The 19,869-nt window shown below is 43.0% G+C and overlaps 1 protein-coding gene across 4 annotated transcripts; it reads right to left on the reverse strand.

Annotated features, from left to right (window-relative positions):
• Nucleotides 1–6,561: 6,561 nt before the first annotated feature.
• On the reverse strand, nt 6,562–18,895 carry LOC146576257 (immunoglobulin lambda-1 light chain-like). Of its 4 annotated transcripts, XM_085271382.1 has the most exons (5): nt 18,856–18,895; nt 18,659–18,759; nt 17,081–17,299; nt 7,803–7,836; nt 6,562–7,057 (listed from the first exon to the last, which is right to left on the reverse strand). In XM_085271382.1, exons 1-5 carry the CDS (start codon nt 18,893–18,895, stop codon nt 6,735–6,737), a joined length of 717 nt encoding a protein of 238 aa, XP_085127508.1. In that variant the 3' UTR covers nt 6,562–6,734. The 4 variants fall into 4 exon arrangements, with proteins under 4 accessions (XP_085127508.1, XP_085127504.1, XP_085127507.1 ...); XM_085271378.1 differs by lacking the exon at nt 18,659–18,759 and having other exon boundaries at nt 17,081–17,406; XM_085271381.1 differs by lacking the exon at nt 17,081–17,299 and having other exon boundaries at nt 7,803–7,837; nt 18,438–18,759.
• Between the last annotated feature and the right edge of the window lie 974 nt (nt 18,896–19,869).

Here is a 19,869-nt window from a genome sequence, read left to right on the forward strand (position 1 = left end):
CTCTGCAGAACTCTATCAAAGGTCAGTAATATTTTGAAGAAAAACAAAAACTAAACATTTTGATGACTCTGTAGTGTAGTCAAAGTTTTACATTCATTCATCACAGAGTTTAAATAATTGACTGACTGTTGATGTTTTGACAAATGTGAAACAGTTTCATTGTTGAAGTGTCTTTTGCACAGATGAGTCTGTGTTATTAAAAGTGTCCTAACTGTTCTGAGACAAGCATGCACAGTGGGCTTTTCTGCTGTGAGAACTGCACCAAATTGATTGAGAGAACATGTAATTTGGTTTATCTGATAATTTGTGAATTTGTTTCACTGTTTTCCTTTTTATATTTTTAATTAAAGAACAAAAACTAGAAATCCAGTATTTAAAAACACAGTATCTGAAGGTGGTGCGTTTTCTTTAGAATTTTCTTGATGGATCTATAATCTGTAAGTTACAGAGTCTCAAAAAGCAGAAGTACTAATGAGGAGGTTTTTGTCACAGCCTGAATCACTGTGATACGTACGCAGAAGCAGAGTCATCATATGTCTGACAGTAATACACTGCAGAGTCTCCTGTCTCTGCTCGCTTGATAATGAACTGGTAATCAATGTTTGATGAGGATTTAGAGTTGAATCTGTCTGAGGAGAATCCTGTTCCAAATTCAAGTGAGCTGTCAGAATGACGAAATCTTAGAACATACTGAGGAGCCTCTCCAGGAACATGTTTATACCATCTAACATAATTCCCATCATATCTCTCTATGTTGCAGTTGAGAACAACTTCTTGACCTGGAGAAACTGTGTGGACAGCAGGTGTCTGGGTCAACACGATCACTGCATCAACATCTGCCAGGAAACACAGAAAAAAGTGAAGGTAAAAGTTGCGCTCTAAATATGGAATAAAAAAAATAGGAATAAGAAGAAGATCTTACATGTTAGAGCAGTGATGAGAGTGCAGAGGGTCCACAGCATGTTGTCAGTGTGAGGTGTAAATGATCTTTACTGTTCAGCTGAGATGTGAGTGGGATTGTGAGAAGAGATACTGGAGCTTATAAAGACACAGAGGAAACCAAAGGAGGAGGAGATTCAACAAAATTACTTTCATTCATAGATCAAATGATTTATGAGGAGTTTCACATTTCACATGTTTCTGATTCATATTCATCATTTACACTCATGTTTGTCATAAGAAACTACTCTTGAAAAAAGTTGTTGTAAAAGAAACAAATGTTTATTACTGATGTCTTTATGCTCACACGTTACATTTTCTTTCTACCCACAGGTGTTTATGATTGATTACCAACTAAACTTTAATTTAGCTGCATTTAAAACTTCAATGTAAAACGTTGTCTTGACAGTTGACAGTTCTTCATTTACATGTATCTATTTTACACAACCTCATTGTGTAACAAACACTATCCTTTTAGTCTGATTATTGCCACATGTACTGCAGCTGGAATGTAACAGTTATCAGAGTTAACCACTATAGACTAGTATACATCAAATTTATATTATTAAAACAAATCACATACAGCAGCATACACATTTTTGTGTTTGTTAGCATTGTGTGTATGATCATTTGTGTTGTTGTAGATGAGTGTGCATATTATTGAAATTCCTTGCTTATTTATACGCTCAGTGATAAACGTTAAAATGAGTCACAAAAAAGTAACTCTGTGTTTATTTCAGTTTTTTTCTCCTGCATTTGGGTCGTAATCCTGCCTGTCACAGCCATAACATGACATTATATGGTTTATAATAATAATAATAATAATAATGTATACTTTGTACTATTGATCCCCATGGGGAAATTCCTCTCTGCATTTAACCCATTCACTCAGTGAAGCAGTATATTCCTCTTTCATAACAACAAATTAGATACATTGATTATCTAAAAAAAAAAAAAAAAGAAAAAAAAAAGAAGAAAAAACAATAGACATACACAAACACAGAGAAATTCATTCAAGGTGAAGGTAGAAAGAGAATGTAAAGATATTCTCTTTCTACCTCATTAACATGCTTCTTCTCTCTGCAACTAGAGGCTACAGCTTGAAATCTGATTTAAAATTAATTTGTTGACAATGTTTTTGATCAAACATATTTTACACCACAATAATATTAAAAGCTGATGGTGTGAGATTTTATGAGTGAACATTTTGTGTTTATTTTGGTGCTTTGTTTATTTAAAGTGAAAGTGCAAATGAAAGAAATACAATGAATAAATTTAACAGAGCAATGTTTAAGAACTAATTGTGTGCCTTTGGTGCAGTTTGTGCACAAAAAGCAGAAGTAATAGTGAGGAGGTTTTTGTCACAGTGTAAATCACTGTGATACCCCGCTATCAGCAGAGCTGTCCCATGTTTGACAGTAATAGACTGCAGAGTCTCCCTCCTCCACACTCTTGATGATCAAACGATAATCTGTTGTTGACTGATGAGTGGATGTGAATTTTGGAGAGGAGAACCCAGAGCCATAGTCTGGAGAACTCCAGCCATGATACATCCTCAGCACATACTGAGGACTTCCTCCTCGAATCTGTTTATGCCAGGCAGCAGCATTAGTACCAGTCCCCAGGTTACAGTCCATGGTGGCTGTCTCTCCTTTCCTCACTGATAAAACAGGAGGTTTCTGTGTCAGCACCGTCACACCGCTCACACCTGCAAACAACAAGAAGATATGGAGTCATGAGAAACACACTGACATTTGAATATAGCATGGGGTCTATTCTTCAGTATATTTTAGACTCTTTACATGTTAGAGCAGTGATGAGAGCACAGAGAGTTACCAGCATGTTGTCAGTGCGGGCTAAGAACTCAGTGGAGAGGCGATGGTAGAGGAGCTATTTAATACAACTAACAGGAGGAGGAGCATTGGAGGGTTTTTTTTGTTTTGTTTTGCCTGTATTACTAATATTGTTAGTGTTCTCAATGGTGTTGGTAATGTTTTGTCATCTTCTTCTTTTTTTCCATTGTTCATTTTTGTTTTTATTTGTTGTTTTGAATTTTGGAATAGTTACTCTCTCCACATCCAAAATGAGACAGGATTACACTACATTTGATACTTAATCTTGTGCTTTGTTCAAAAATTAAACCTTGGTTTAAAATTTTCTACATTTAAACGTATCACTGTCTAGAGAAGACTGTTAGAAATTGTTAATGTGACATTTTGACATTTTTGGATGATGTTGAGGTTCTTCTATATTTACCTCACTAAAGGTTACATTAGTGACGACTTTCACACTAACTGTAAAATTATTCGGTTCACTAAAAAGTAAAAAAGAATCTTTTTAATTCAATGCTTTTATCAAGGTAATCAATTTTATAGAAAGGACACATACACAATGTTGCAGAGTTGGTGATGTTTTATATAATTTGTGAGGAGGTTTTGTGCATACAGAATTGTGTAATGTTACTTGCCAGTCTACAAATATAGAACAGCATGCATTTTCGCTGCATTGTATTTATTTCTTTACATATTTATTTGTATTTATTTAACAAAGTTAGAGCGGACATTTCACAAATGTGGTTACACGTTGATTATGTTCTTGTATCTTCACCTTAGTAAAATGTAACATTTTCAGGTTTGTCATTCTAAATTTATGTTAGTGGCTACTTTGAAAATGTATTTTTGTTTACTAAAAATGAAAACAAATGTTGTATATCCAATGCTTTTGAGTGAATGCAAAATATCAGTTCCTTTGAATATCTGCAAATAAACACATGACTTAAACATTTTACCGTACTTGATTCTGATTTCTAACATGTAAACTTTGCATTGAGCAAACAGCACAAGCAGTAAAAAGGCATATTCTAAATGCACATTCTGGTCCTTGACTATTCATTGGGACATTCTGACATCTTGATAGTAGCAAAAAAAACCAATGGCAATAAATAAACAAAGAGAAATTCATGTATTCAGTGAACACACAACACCCAATTGAAAAACCCATATAGCGTGTCACAAAAGCTAAGGCACTGTGTGTGTGCATGCATGTGCGAGCATGTTAGTGAATGTGTGTGTGTGTGTATGTGTCTCTGTATACATGACTTCCTGCTACACAATAGATGTTTACAACATCCCTAGTCATAAATGGGTCATCTCCCCTCACCCCGTATATGGCTTAACCCCCTTTAATGGTCCACCATATAAAAGGTACAGGGGAGCCCATAAACGGCAGGAAGTAAACATTCCTTACTAAATAGGAAACCAGAATCTTACATGGAACGTGCCTGGATTTTAAGGCAAGGTTTAAAATTTTAAATACAACAACGACAACTTTCAACACAATCACTCCAAAACTAAAGCCCATTCAAAATAAAAACTCTCCGCAACTAGAGGACCTGATCTGAATTTGATGCAGTCTTATTTTATTTTGACTGAATTTTAGTGAAGCATGAATTAGTGAAATTATTGAACTGTAATATAAAGAGGATTTGTGTGGACTCATTTTTTCTTCTTACTGTGGCTTGAAATCAGATTAACCAGTTAACATGTTGAGAATGTTTTTGATCAAACATGTTTTACAGTACAATAATATTAAAAGCTGATGATGTGAGGTTTTATGTGTGAATAATGTGTGTATATTTTGATGCTTTGTTTATTTAAAGTCAAAGTGGAAATGAAAAAAAAATACAATTAGTAAATTTAACAGAGCAATGTTTAAGAACTAATTGTGTGCCTTTGGTGCACCGAGTTTGTGCACAAAAAGCAGAAGTAATAGTGAGGAGGTTTTTGTCACAGTGTAAATCACTGTGATACCCCGCTATCAGCAGAGCTGTCCCATGTTTGACAGTAATAGACTGCAGAGTCTCCCTCCTCCACACTCTTGATGATCAAACGATAATCTGTTGTTGACTGATGAGTGGATGTGAATTTTGGAGAAGAGAACCCAGAGCCATAATATGAAGAACTGTAGCTGCGATGAAACCTCAGCACATACTGAGGACTTCCTCCTGGAATCTGTTTATACCAATATGCAGGTGCATTAGTAACAGTCCCCAGGTTACAGTCCATGGTGGCTGTCTCTCCTTTCCTCACTGACACAACAGGAGGTTTCTGTGTCACCACCGTCACACCACTCACACCTGCAAACATCAAGAAGACATGGAGTCAAGAGAAACACACTGACAATAACATATATGTGTGCAAAATAAGTCAAAATGTTTACATGTTAGAGCAGTGATGAGAGCACAGAGAGTCACCAGCATGATGTCGACTTGAACTAAGAACTGATTTCGAGAAAAGTCGCTGGAGGAGCCATTTAATACAAGTATCAGGAGGAGGAGCTGTGTCTCCTCCATTCTCCCTATTACATCATCGTAATATTGTTTTTCCTTTGTCTTCATTCATTTATTTATTAGCATCATAGTGTATATATAAAGACTGAAACATATAAACAGAATAATTGGAAAAATATACCAAGGCCTCCAGAAACACAAAGGGAATAATACCTACATTAAAAAAAAAGAACTAGACATACAAATAACAAAGGAGAATTTATCTTCTATGTGGGTGACACACAAGCTCAACAGACTGGAGAGAAATTAGTTAGAAAAAATTGAATTTGTGTCTTTGTTACACCTTAAAAGCAATGTGAGTCACAGCAGCAGGAGGCAATGTGGTCACATGAATGACACCCACTCACAAAATCTTTGGACATGAAAGTTCAAACATTTTGGGACGATACATGTTTAACTCTAAGAAAGGAAATAGGTTCTAAAATCCCTGTAGATCCCATGATGCTCTATCTTGGAGTAATTAAAGGGTATATAAAGGATATCTGTATGAGAGGATGGGTTTCTTGCAAAGGTCTAAAGGAGATGCCTTTTCACAAAAGTGGAAGGAATGGATTGCATTCATGTGTCATGGTCCTGGGTCTTCTGCACAGTGTTTTGTGTTTTTCATTCAACTTCTGTTCTTGTTAGATATTACCGACTGGTTATATGTAATGGTTTTAATGTTCAATGCAAAACAACAAATGACAGCAGAAAGATGCAGAAAGGCTTAGTTTCATAACTGGACTTCATTTAGTGTTCTTTAACAGTAAGTAAGTTAGGTTTAGGCAAACATCGTACCGTGCTCAGCTGTCTCTGATTGATCAAATGATATGAACTGAAACACTTCCATTAAAAACAGCAGGTCCATTTTATTTTACAGGGAGCCTATTTGCCATTTACTTGAGTTACTAAGACCTGCAGGTGCATCCTGGAAACGAAGAAAAAGAAGCACAGAGAGGCGATGCTTCACTAACCGAGAGTGAAGATACATTTGCAAATCTACAACCAACATTTTAAACCAGTAACACTTGCCTTCTCTCTTACTCTTATGAAGAAATATTAAATGATGCTCTCTAGTGGTCAAATGTTACTTAGTCTGTATGTCAGAATATACTTGTGTTTTAACTATGGGAGCAAGAAAATTGAAAATTTTGTGCTTTTGAGTGTTGTTTTCCTCGGTGTGCCCCTCTCTTAAATGTAACAGTTCATTTCAATCACCTTAAATTTATGTTGGTGCAAAACAGTGGCACAATTTCCCATTTATTCACAAGAAAACACATTTTTAAATCAATGCTTTTATTAATTTAATGCAAAACATGAATTCTTGAAAATACTTGTCAAAAACCAGCAAATGAATACATGACTTAAACCTTTTGCATTATTCTGATTTCTAACATGTAAAGACTGTAATGAGCAAACAGCACAAGCAGTAAAGAAGCAGATTTTAAATGCACATTCTGGTCCTCGACTACTCAGTGGGACATTCTGACTTCTTGATGGTTTTCTCTGAAGTCTGTGAGCCCAAAGACACTTTACATGTATAAACCTTATCCATGTTCCAGTCTGATGTCTGGATGGTCAGAGAGCTGCTGATTTGGTAAGTCTGGTCTGGTCTCTGAACAGCAGTGCTGGTAGAGATCCCACTGCTCACTGGACTCCCAGCAGCCAACCAGCTCACATCTGCAAAAGACACAGACTGACTGGACAGACAGACCACAGAAGCTGTGTCGGACTGGAGCTCAGCACTGGACGGAGGGAAGACTGTCAGGACAGGAGGAGAGAGGCTGGAGCCTGAAAATACATGAAGGATGTTCAGAAAACAAAAAAAGAGAAATGAAAGGAAAGAAGGAAATTGGACATGAAGTCATAAAACCAGAAGAAATCAAGAAGACTCAATATGGAATAAATATAACAATTGTTATGAAGTTAGAAGAAAACAAAACTAATGTATAAAATATGGACTAAAATATATGGAAAACAAAAACAAAACTATTGTACAATACAAAATATATAGATCCAACATATTGTTTGAATTTCTTTTTATATTTTTACAAAATAAAATATGATTAGTTACTGTTTAACTTTCCATATAAGATATCTTTGATTTAATTCTACAGGTTTCTGCATAACATGTCAGCTAATGTGGGTAATTTTCTTTCACGTCAAAGAAAAGTGTACGGCCAGGCTCTAATCACTTCAAAGTCATTTTGAACTTCAGTAACAGTGTTAACAACTATTGAAGAAAGAGAAAATGGGCCTATGTATGTTTTTGAAATACTAGCCTAAACATAAATTAAAAGCAATAAGAACAGAAAAACAACATATTTCACACCATTTTCATAGAACTGGTTTGACCCCATTTCACATTTTTTAAACACGTCATTCATGTCTCCTGTATATGAGACAACCTGAAACTATTTCAGATTGTACAAAATTGTAAAAAATTATGCTGAACAAGAAACATATTGAACTAAGTAGTCATCAGCAGATTTGTGCAAAATCTCTCTTGTTTTATGATCATTTAAAAAGCACTTACTTGTCACAATCAGCTTGGTGCCTTGTCCGAATACCACAGTGATTCAGTTTGTATACATGGCTGTACAAAAACCTCCTGACTGTCACTGATGAGGGGAGAGGAACTGAAACATCCTGCAGAGACCAACTTTCACTGTCAACATCTCATTCACTTCATCTGTTTGTATTTTATAACTGTGTCTCTCTCTTTGTAGTTTATTCCTTCATGTCACTTGTTTGTGCAAGATTTAATAAAGTCCTCATTATTGGTCAGAATTAATCAAAACTGTACTGCCTCTCAATAAGATTTTGGCCACAGTCTGCTTCTCTATGAACCAGCTTTCTTGGGAGAGTCTTCCCATGTCTAACAGGAACTCATTGCAGAGTCTCCTGTCTCTGCATGATTGATAATAGACTTGAAATCAGTGTTTGGTCAGGATTTAGATATTAATCTGACTGAGGAGAATCCTGCTGAAATTGCGGGTGTGTCACGGTCCTGGGTCTCCTGACCCAGCGTTTTTAGTTCTTTGTGATTTTCGTATTATTGTACTTGTGTGATTTATTTTATGGCTTCTAGTTTTGATCCCTTGCCCTTCATGTCTCCCTGTGTGCCCCTCTGTGTATCTGTGAGCCCTCGTCTCTCCTTATGTTTTATTCCATGCTTCCCCTGCCCATTATGTCTAAGTTCTCCCCGTGCTCTCTCTTCCCCCTGTGTGCCCTCTATGTATTTATGAGCCCTCGTCCCCTTTCGTGTTTATTCCGTGTCTCCCCTGCCCGTTACGTTGGTGTTCTACTCGTGCTCTCTCTCCTCTGTACTTCCTGTTTCACCTCTCCCGTCAGTGTTCAGTTCACCCCGCCCTGTCTCGTTATGATTATCAGTGTCACCTGTGTTCCCCGTGTGTTCCCACTCCCCTCGTTAACCCTCTGTGTATTTCTGTCTGCGTCTCCCTCTGTTCAGCGTGACGTCGTCCCTCATGTTGTGTGGATCTCCCTGTGTCTCTGCGTATGTTAGTTTACTTTTCCCAGTTTAGTTTTGTATTTCCTATGTTCTGCCACTCCAGCATTAAAGCTGTGATTTTGAGTTCATCTCCGTGTCTGTGAGTTTTGCGTTTGGGTCCTCCTCCTGCCTGCCACACAGCCGCGCCGTGACAGTACGACGTCACCAGTAATGGACCCAGCAACTCACAACCCCTCCGCTGAGCTCCGGGAGGATTTGATCTATACGGTGGAGTACCACTGTCAGGAGTGGGAGGCGCTGCCAGGAGACGAACACCGGGAGGTCGTAGCCGCCCGTCTACAGCGGATGGTGTCCGGACTCCCGTGGCTGTTCGGCGCGCTGCACCCCCACATCCGGGACTTCCTTGTTTCCACCGTAGGCGTCCGCCCGGAACTGCCTCTCCAGTGTGAGGGGTCGGAGGACGTTCAGCCCGGTCCGCTGGAGGATTCGCGGCCCGGCTCATCTCCTCCCCCCTCTCGGCGAAAACGGCGCTCACGCCGCCGCCGCCCTAACGTTTCTGAGCAAACTCCGGTGGTGAGTGACACTAACTGTTTCTTCCATGCCACTTCCAAGTCGGACCAACTCGGACAATATTCTGCTCTCCAACCTATATATTTAGAAACCGTTTGTGTGAATGCTCCTGTGTCCGCAACGGATCCCTTTGTGCTCGGTATTACTGACTCTGCTAAACCTGGATCTTCCTGTGCTGTGACTGTTTTAGAGACGGCTACTCCTAACATGGACAGCTTAAGGCCTACAGAGTTGCCAGGAGTGACTCGCCATGAATCTCTGTTAGCCGCCCGGCCCGAAGCTCAGTCGCCACCTCCACCACATTCAGCCTCGCTTCCCATAGCACAGTCACATCCACAGCCTGACTTCCTACAAACCTTATTTCAATCCCTAGCCCAGTCAATAGCTCAGTTGGCAGAGGAATCATCAGCCTTATCGTCAGCTCGGTTTCCAACTTTACAACCATCACTGCAGTCTCCAGTGTCCCCAGTGCAGTCTCCAGTGTCCCCAGTGCAGTCTCCAGTGTCCCCAGTGCAGTCTCCAGTGTCCCCAGTGCAGTCTCCAGTGTCCCCAGTGCAGTCTCCAGTGTCCCCAGTGCAGTCTCCAGTGTCCCCAGTGCAGCCTCCTTTAGCACAGTCACCCACTCAACCACCAGCACCACAACCGTCACCACCTCTAGTTCATTCCCCTGTGGAGTCATTAACCCCACTGCCTACTCCACTCTCACCACCTCCGTTACAACAGACATCAGTTCAGTCCCCTGTGCAGTCATTTACTTCTCCACCGTTAGCAGCTCAGGTCCCCGTGTGTCCAGCAGCTCAGGTCCCCGTGTGTCCAGCAGCTCAGGTCCCCGTGTGTCCAGCAGCTCAGGTCCCCGTGTGTCCAGCAGCTCAGGTCCCCGTGTGTCCAGCAGCTCAGGTCCCCGTGTGTCCAGCAGCTCAGCTCGCACCTGAACCTTTGGCCCAGTTCCCCGTAGCAGTGCGGTTTTCTAGCCAGCTTAACATTGAGCCCGGGGTCCCAATCCTCTCTGGCTCTACTTCAGCTCCTGCTGGAAGCTCGGATGAGCTCATCCAGGACTCCGCGGCTCCCACGCCGCCATCTACCTCGTCCGCTGGGGGTTCCAGTGAGCCCGGCCAGCACCTCCCTGTCTCCGCTGGAGGGTCCGAGGGGCCCGTTCAGCCTCCTGTCTCCGCTGGAGGGTCCGAGGGGCCCGTTCAGCCTCCTGTCTCCGCTGGAGGGTCCGAGGGGCCCGTTCAGCCTCCTGTCTCCGCTGGAGGGTCCGAGGGGCCCGTTCAGCCTCCTGTCTCCGCTGGAGGGTCCGAGGGGCCCGTTCAGCCGCCATCTGCGACCGCCTCGTCATCACCTGGCCCGGCTACATCCGCCTGTGCTTCTGCTACGCCTGGCCCGGCCTCAGCCTCTGCAACCTCGCCTGGCCCGGCCTCCGAGCCTTCGTCTGCCGCAGCCTCCTCTTCAGAGCCTTCGTCTGCCGCAGCCTCCTCTTCAGAGCCTTCGTCTGCCGCAGCCTCCTCTTCAGAGCCTTCGTCTGCCGCAGCCTCCTCTTCAGAGCCTTCGTCTGCCGCAGCCTCCTCTTCAGAGCCTTCGTCTGCCGCAGCCTCCTCTTCAGAGCCTTCGTCTGCCGCAGCCTCCTCTTCAGAGCCTTCGTCTGCCGCAGCCTCCTCTCCAGAGCCTTCGTCTGCCGCAGCCTCCTCTCCAGAGCCTTCGTCTGCCGCAGCCTCCTCTCCAGAGCCTTCGTCTGCCGCAGCCTCCTCTCCAGAGCCTTCGTCTGCCGCAGCCTCCTCTCCAGAGCCTTCGTCTGCCGCAGCCTCCTCTCCAGAGCCTTCGTCTGCCGCAGCCTCCTCTCCAGAGCCTTCGTCTGCCGCAGCCTCCTCTCCAGAGCCTTCGTCTGCCGCAGCCTCCTCTCCAGAGCCTTCGTCTGCCGCAGCCTCCTCTCCAGAGCCTTCGTCTGCCGCAGCCTCCTCTCCAGAGCCTTCGTCTGCCCCAGCCTCCTCTCCAGAGCCTTCGTCTGCCCCAGCCTCCTCTCCAGAGCCTTCGTCTGCCCCAGCCTCCTCTCCAGAGCCTTCGTCTGCCCCAGCCTCCTCTCCAGAGCCTTCGTCTGCCCCAGCCTCCTCTCCAGAGCCTTCGTCTGCCCCAGCCTCCTCTCCAGAGCCTTCGTCTGCCCCAGCCTCCTCTCCAGAGCCTTCGTCTGCCCCAGCCTCCTCTCCAGAGCCTTCGTCTGCCCCAGCCTCCTCTCCAGAGCCTTCGTCTGCCCCAGCCTCCTCTCCAGAGCCTTCGTCTGCCCCAGCCTCCTCTCCAGAGCCTTCGTCTGCCCCAGCCTCCTCTCCAGAGCCTTCGTCTGCCCCAGCCTCCTCTCCAGAGCCTTCGTCTGCCCCAGCCTCCTCTCCAGAGCCTTCGTCTGCCCCAGCCTCCTCTCCAGAGCCTTCGTCTGCCCCAGCCTCCTCTCCAGAGCCTTCGTCTGCCCCAGCCTCCTCTCCAGAGCCTTCGTCTGCCCCAGCCTCCTCTCCAGAGCCTTCGTCTGCCCCAGCCTCCTCTCCAGAGCCTTCGTCTGCCCCAGCCTCCTCTCCAGAGCCTTCGTCTGCCCCAGCCTCCTCTCCAGAGCCTTCGTCTGCCCCAGCCTCCTCTCCAGAGCCTTCGTCTGCCCCAGCCTCCTCTCCAGAGCCTTCGTCTGCCCCAGCCTCCTCTCCAGAGCCTTCGTCTGCCCCAGCCTCCTCTCCAGAGCCTTCGTCTGCCCCAGCCTCCTCTCCAGAGCCTTCGTCTGCCCCAGCCTCCTCTCCAGAGCCTTCGTCTGCCCCAGCCTCCTCTCCAGAGCCTTCGTCTGCCCCAGCCTCCTCTCCAGAGCCTTCGTCTGCCCCAGCCTCCTCTCCAGAGCCTTCGTCTGCCCCAGCCTCCTCTCCAGCTGCCTCGTCTGCCCCAGCCTCCTCTCCAGCTGCCTCGTCTGCCCCAGCCTCCTCATCAGCTGCCTCGTCTGCCCCAGCCTCCTCATCAGCTGCCTCGTCTGCCCCAGCCTCCTCATCAGCTGCCTCGTCTGCCCCAGCCTCCTCATCAGCTGCCTCGTCTGCCCCAGCCTCCTCATCAGCTGCCTCGTCTGCCCCAGCCTCCTCATCAGCTGCCTCGTCTGCCCCAGCCTCCTCATCAGCTGCCTCGTCTGCCCCAGCCTCCTCATCAGCTGCCTCGTCTGCCCCAGCCTCCTCATCAGCTGCCTCGTCTGCCCCAGCCTCCTCATCAGCTGCCTCGTCTGCCCCAGCCTCCTCATCAGCTGCCTCGTCTGCCCCAGCCTCCTCATCAGCTGCCTCGTCTGCCCCAGCCTCCTCATCAGCTGCCTCGTCTGCCCCAGCCTCCTCATCAGCTGCCTCGTCTGCCCCAGCCTCCTCATCAGCTGCCTCGTCTGCCCCAGCCTCCTCATCAGCTGCCTCGTCTGCCCCAGCCTCCTCTTCAGAGCCTTCGTCTGCCCCAGCCTCCTCATCAGCTGCCTCGTCTGGCCCTGCGCCCACCGCCGCTGCCTTCCGCGCGGCCGGCCTCCTGAACTGTTTCCGTCGTCTCCTTCGCCGCCGCCGTTGCCTTGCGCGCGGCCGGCCTCCTGAACTGTTTCCGCGTCGCCGCCGCCGTTGCCTTGCGCGCGGCCGGCCTCCTGAACTGTTTCCGCGTCGCCGCCGTTGCCTTGCGCGCGGCCGGCCTCCTGAACTGCTCTGTGTTTTGGGTTGTTTTCTTGGGCTCCGGTGTTTTCTGTGCTCTTTGTTTTCTGTTCCGAGCCCTCCGTCCTGGGCCCCCGCCGCCCGCCCTGGGTTGTTTTCTGTTTGGTTTTGTTTTTCTGTGTTTGGGCTGTCTGGAGCCAGCCCTTGAGGGGGGGGTACTGTCACGGTCCTGGGTCTCCTGACCCAGCGTTTTTAGTTCTTTGTGATTTTCGTATTATTGTACTTGTGTGATTTATTTTATGGCTTCTAGTTTTGATCCCTTGCCCTTCATGTCTCCCTGTGTGCCCCTCTGTGTATCTGTGAGCCCTCGTCTCTCCTTATGTTTTATTCCATGCTTCCCCTGCCCATTATGTCTAAGTTCTCCCCGTGCTCTCTCTTCCCCCTGTGTGCCCTCTATGTATTTATGAGCCCTCGTCCCCTTTCGTGTTTATTCCGTGTCTCCCCTGCCCGTTACGTTGGTGTTCTACTCGTGCTCTCTCTCCTCTGTACTTCCTGTTTCACCTCTCCCGTCAGTGTTCAGTTCACCCCGCCCTGTCTCGTTATGATTATCAGTGTCACCTGTGTTCCCCGTGTGTTCCCACTCCCCTCGTTAACCCTCTGTGTATTTCTGTCTGCGTCTCCCTCTGTTCAGCGTGACGTCGTCCCTCATGTTGTGTGGATCTCCCTGTGTCTCTGCGTATGTTAGTTTACTTTTCCCAGTTTAGTTTTGTATTTCCTATGTTCTGCCACTCCAGCATTAAAGCTGTGATTTTGAGTTCATCTCCGTGTCTGTGAGTTTTGCGTTTGGGTCCTCCTCCTGCCTGCCACACAGCCGCGCCGTGACAGGGTGAGCTGTAAGGATGATGAAATCTCAGAACTTAGGAGAAGAACCAGGAGCCTGTTTGTACCAGCCGACATAAAAGCCTTCAGCTTTCAGCATTTGAGCAGAACCTTTTGTCTGGAAGAAATTGTTAGGAGGTTGGTTACTTGGGTCAACACTTTTGCTGAATCCCCACCTCTCAGAAAATAAAAACAGATTAAACAAATTTAATGTTTTTTGTCTTGTACAGGCTATAAAATGAAGTAGACATGTTCTAACATGTAGGATCCACCATGTTAGAGCAGATAAAAGAGAGCAAATGGTCGCATAGTGTTTGACAACCATGTCTTACAAAGAAATCAAAAGTTGTCCTAACATTTCTTCATTTCCATTTTTATAAATGTGTTTCTGATTAATCCAAATTAAGTTTCTTTAAATTTTCTCAATCTAGAAGCTCTAATCAGAGTTTAGTGTAGCCTTAATTTTAATAGCTGCATCTTATTAACGTTCTTATTAAGTATTAAGTGTTAGACAAAGTGTAACAGTGATCAAATTTGAGTAATCTAAATACTACCACACGCCATCAGACTGTTTAACTCCTCTCTGGAGGGGAGAGGGAGGGGAAACAGGAGGACAAAGGAGGGAACAACTAAGCTGTAGTGCCTCTTCACCTCACTGTACAATACCTTGTGCAATACTTTTGTAAATAGTCAACAGTGCAATAGACCTCAATACTCGAAATGTGCAATTCACTTGTATTTTTATTTTTATTCCTATTTATTCTATTTATCCCCTTCGTATATTTTATTTATATTGTCTCTGTATTTATATATATGTGTGTGTGTGTATAACTCTGTAACTTCTGTCGGTGCTGTGCTTTTTTGGAAATCGAATTTCCCAGAGGAACCCACCCGAGGGATTAATAAAGTTCTATCTTATCTTATCTTATCTTATCTTACTATTACATTTACTCTAGCTATTTTTAATAATGAAGGTTTAAAATAATTTTTTAAAAATTAGATAGCCGTTGTTTAATAACGGGTTATTTGAAGGTTATATGTTACCTAGAGTTTTCTTGATGAGACGGTCTTCAAGTAAAAGATTCAAAGAAAGCAAAAATAATGCTGAGGAAATTTTTTCCCACAATGTAAATAACTGATATGGAATCATCAGCAGAGTCATCCCATGTCTGACATTAATGCACTGCTCCTGTTTCTGTCCGCTTGATATTTTAGTGATAATCAATAATTCATGAGGATGTAGAGTTGAATCTGTCTGCATCTTGTTTCAAAGCTGTGTGAGCTCTCAGAATAGTGAAATCTTAAAGCATACAGAGGAAGCCCTCCAGGAACTTGTTTGCAGCAGCTAACAGAATTCCTATCATCTCTCTCAATGTTGCAGTTGACAACAGCTTGTTGACCTGAAGAAACTGTGTGGACAGCAGCCGTCTGGGTCAACGCCATCACTGCATCAACATCTGCCAGTCACTTTCTTAATTCCTCATCCTCTTCTGTAGAGCTAGCTAGATTCTGTAGTACCTGAAGACACCTGCACTCCTTCCAGCCTACTTTGACTCTCGAGCATAAATGCTATAAATGAACCAAATGCAACAATTCTGTTTTGAAAAAGTTAGGAGTAGAAAGTAGATATATTTGTGTTAAAAAGTACAGCTCTGGGGATAGAGGTTCGAAAGCCAAGTAAGCTGCCATAATGACTTTGACAAATGCTGCATCTCGTCTTCTGACCCGAACCAATAGACGTGAACACATTTCTCCGGTGCTTGCCTATCTTCACCGGCTCGCTGTTCACTTCAAACTTGATTTTAAAATTTTATTGTTGACTTACAAAGCCCTGAATTGACAGGCTCCGGGGTATTTGTCTGACCTCTTACAGCCTTGTGTGCCCTCTAGATCTTGTCGATCAAGTGATCTTTTGCTTTTAACCATACCAAGGTCGAGGTTGGTTCACAGAGGTGATCAAGCGTTTGGGGTTGTAACACCTAAACTGTGATATAATCTACACAGTTTTGGCGTGTAGATTATATCTACACCCCTGGTTTTAGATGCGTCCATGATCCAATACAGCTGATTCAAATTGCTAAATGACCTCCTCAGCATGTCTTGAAGTTCTCCAGAGGGCTGGTAATGAACTAATCATTTGATTCTAGTGTGTTGACCCAGGGTGATATCTAAAACCTGCAGGACACTGGCCCTCGAGGCCTGGAGTTGCCTACCCATGATCTACCCTTACACATCAGACAGGCTCCTGCTGTCAATCCTTTTAAATCTCATCTTAAAACACTTTTGTATTTATTGGCTTTTAATACATTAAGAGAGATATTTGACATTTGTTTGGTATTAATAATAAAGTAATATTATAGGTTATTTGGTACTAATTGTTTTGTATTTTTATACAGCACTTTGGTCAACATTGCTGTTGTAATTAAATGTGCTATATGAATTTAAAAAAAAAAAAGAAACTAATGTTTAGACCATCTAACATAATTCAACCATTTCTCTGTGTTGCAGCTGAGAACACCTTCTTTATCTAGAGTGGACAGCAGGTATCTGAATAAACACTAACACTGCATCAGCATCTGCCAGCAAACACATAAAGAACATGTGTGAAATGTGTTTCTCCAAAAAGATGGGCTATGAAACAGATGAGAAGAACATCTTACACTTTAGAGAAGTGATGAGAGAGCAGACAATCCCCAGCATGTTGTCAGTGTGTAAACATCCTTTACTATTCAGCTGAGGTGTGAAAAGAATTGTAGTGAGCAATTAAATTTGATCTGTTGCTTGCTTGCAACAGATCAAATTTAATTTTGCTGCATTTTCACTTCATATGAAACATTGTGCAACTTTAACAGTATCTATTTAGGTTGATTAATGTGATTTACTGCAGCTAGAATGTTACAGTTATCAGAATTTTATCACATTGCTGTTATTTAAAAACACGTACATCATTGTGTACATATATGTGACAACTTGTGTTGTTGGTGGTCGTCATATTCTTTGATATTTTATATACTTTCAGTGATGATTGCTTAAATGTATCAAAAAGAGTAATTCTGTGTTTATAAAAACACACTCTAGAGTTGGTGGGTTTTCATTGATGAACATTAAAATAAATAAAAAAGAACAATAAACACACTATTTGAAGGTGGTGGGTTTACACTGAGTTTGTTGAATGGGTGTTTTGTCAGCATGTGAAAAAAAGAGCATCAAAAAGCAGAAGTAACAGTGGGGAGGTTTTTGTCACAGTTTAAATCACTGTGATACGTACCCTCTCACAGAGCTGTCCCATGTCTTACAGTAATAGACTGCAGAGTCTCCCTCCTCCACATTTTTGATGATCAAACGATAATCTGTTGTTGACTGATGAGTGGATGTGAATTTTGGTGAGGAGAACCCAGAACCATAGTTTGGAGAACTATGGCTATAATAAAAATAGAGCACATACTGAGGAACTCCTCCTGGAATCTGTTTATACCAGCGCGCCTCACTATTAGTAACAGTCCCCAGGTTACAGTCCATGGTGGCTGTCTCTCCTTTCCTCACTGATAACACAGGAGGTTTCTGTGTCACCACTATCACCCCGCTCACACCTGCAAACAACAACAAGACACGGAGTCAAGACAAACACACTGACATATGAATCCAACAAATAACCACTAATCTGAAGCATAAATAAGATTCCATACTTGCTAGAACAGTGATGAGAGCACAGAGAGTCACCAGCATGTTGTCAGTGTGCGCTCAGAATGGACTTGTAACCTGGAAAGAAATTTCAACGCTTCTTTAGGATGAGGAGAGAAGGTGTAAACCATTTAATATAACACGGAATCTCGAAGAGGCCGATAGGAGGAGGAGCTTTAGTTTGTGCTCCTCCTCCTGCATAGTTTGTGATACTTTTAGGTAAATTATCTTCAGCGGAGGGTAATTCTGTTTTTGTTTTTATAATTATTGGTGATAATGATGTCTCCCTCCTCTCCCTTAAAATTGTAGTCCTGATGTTTATTGTAATAAATTTCTTCCTTCTCCAGTCCTTCAGATGCAGTATTGGTGCTATAAAGTGCTGTCTTATGTACACTGGCCTCAGGATAAATGTGTCAATGGAAAAAAACCTCCCCAAGCTCATCACATAGAAACTTAGAACACAGAAGTTATGATCCACTCCTCAGGCTGGAACATTGCAGGAAAACATGTATCACAGTTTTACAAGCACCACAAAAAGGACAGCTCTCCCCATGGTCCCCTTTGAGTTTAGCTGGGTGAAAAAAGATATTTATAGGTGAATAGTTTTCAGCTATAATACTAGGACTGACTGAGTTATGTTAGCTAAAACATTTTAGGTGTAGACAACTGTAATCATTTTTGTATTTCAACGTTTTGTGTCACACTGAATGACTGAAAATATTAAATCTTAAGATTTCACAAAAGCTGTATTGTCACTCATTCAAGTTTTTTGTTTGTTTGTTTGTTTGTTTGTTTTGTCACAGTCCTCCCATTTAATCCCAACGCAACAATTGTTGCCAGTGGGATTAAATGTGTTAATAATGTCACTCAGTGTTTGAGAGTCAGAAAGCAGAAGTATCTGTGAGGAGGTTTTTGTCACAGTGTGAATCACTGTGATACCCCACTGCTAGCAGAGCTGTCCCATGTCTGACAGTAATAGACTGCAGAGTCTCCCTCCTCCACATTCTTGATAATCAAACGATAATCTGATGTTGACTGATGAGTGGATGTGAATTTTGGAGAGGAGAACCCCGAGCCATATGTTGGTGAACTCCAGCCATGATACATGCGCAGCACAAACTGAGGAGCTCCTCCTGAAATCTGTTTATGCCAGGCAGCAACTTTATTTGTAACAGTCCCCAGGTTACAGTCCATGGTGGCTGTCTCTCCTTTCCTCACTGATAAAACAGGTTTCTGTGTCACCACTGTCACACCACTCACACCTGCAAACAACAAGAAGACATGGAGTCAAGAGAAACACACTGACATTTAAATCTAACATGAGATCCATTCTTCTTCGTATATTGTAGACTCTTTACATGTTAGAGCAGTGATGAGAGCACAGAGAGTCACCAGCATGTTGTCAGTGTGGGCTAAGAACTGAGTGGAGAGATGATGGTGGAAGAGCTATTTAATACAACTAACAGGAGGAGGAGCATTGGAGTTTTTTCTTTTCCCCGTTTTATTGATATTATTATTATTGTTGTTATTATTATTATTAATATTATTATTATTAAGTTTAGAATGCTGTGAAAATTATTTTCACAGCAGGTTATTCTCTGGCACCTCAACATTTGTAGTGACTTTGCACAACAGTGGGATCGTCTAATTAAATAACTAAATATCTGTAAATAAGATGGGCCTGTTCACAAATGTGATGTATGAAAACAGTTGGTTTTTTTTAAACAGAAACAGTTTGCAGCTTGGAATTCCCACACTTTGAAAAGACATTAAGATTTAAAAGTTAAAATAAACTGTAAAAATAAAACTGATAAATATGTCAAAATTTTTTCACAGCATTTAAATTACATCATGTCAGCTGAAGGAGATGCTATCTTTTTGTAAGTGACATTGTTACCAACAATCAGTTTAATCAAAATTTAAAAATTACTAAATAAAAAGTAATAAATAAATTTAAAAAAACAATTGTGATTGGTTTTATTTATATTTGGTTATTTTAAATTAGATTGCAAATTTCCTCAACAAGTGATATTAAGTTTAAATTTCAGCTTCAGCGCTCTGTATGCCTGCTCTCTGTACATGAACATTTTGGGGACAGATTTCATTTGGTGCCATGCTACAACAGCCAGAAGCTCTGCAAGTTTGATTCGGTGGGGGGCACTGGATGCCCTTCCTGATCCCACCCCAAAGGGATTAATGTGATGTCTTAAGCGGTTAATGGAAATTCACTTGTTACAGCAGCACAAGGTTCAGAAAACAACAGAAAAATGAATATAGACTTTATTACTTTATTTAGACTTTCTTCACAATACATAAAGTTATGTTTGTCCAAAAATAAAACAGTTTGTGAATGACCAAATGACTGCAACTGA

The sequence above is a fragment of the Mchenga conophoros genome, linkage group LG4 (assembly GCF_057382185.1).
Source record: "Mchenga conophoros isolate Kocher_MC1m ecotype Shallow Benthic linkage group LG4, M_conophoros_male_GT1.1, whole genome shotgun sequence".
NCBI classification, from domain to species: Eukaryota; Metazoa; Chordata; class Actinopteri; order Cichliformes; family Cichlidae; genus Mchenga; species Mchenga conophoros.

Bases quoted from the DNA above. Each gene is read 5' to 3' on its own strand.
- LOC146576257 (XM_085271378.1), bottom strand. From the start codon at position 18,895: ATGCTGGTGACTCTCTGTGCTCTCATCACTGCTCTAACAT. The intron at 17,407-18,855 runs GTAAAGAGTCTA...TGTTGTTTGCAG, and splicing joins TCTCATCACTGCTCTAACAT to GTGTGAGCGGGGTGATAGTG. The intron at 7,837-17,080 runs GTATCACAGTGA...TGAATCACTGTG, and splicing joins ACAGCTCTGTGAGAGGGTAC to GTATTCGGACAAGGCACCAA.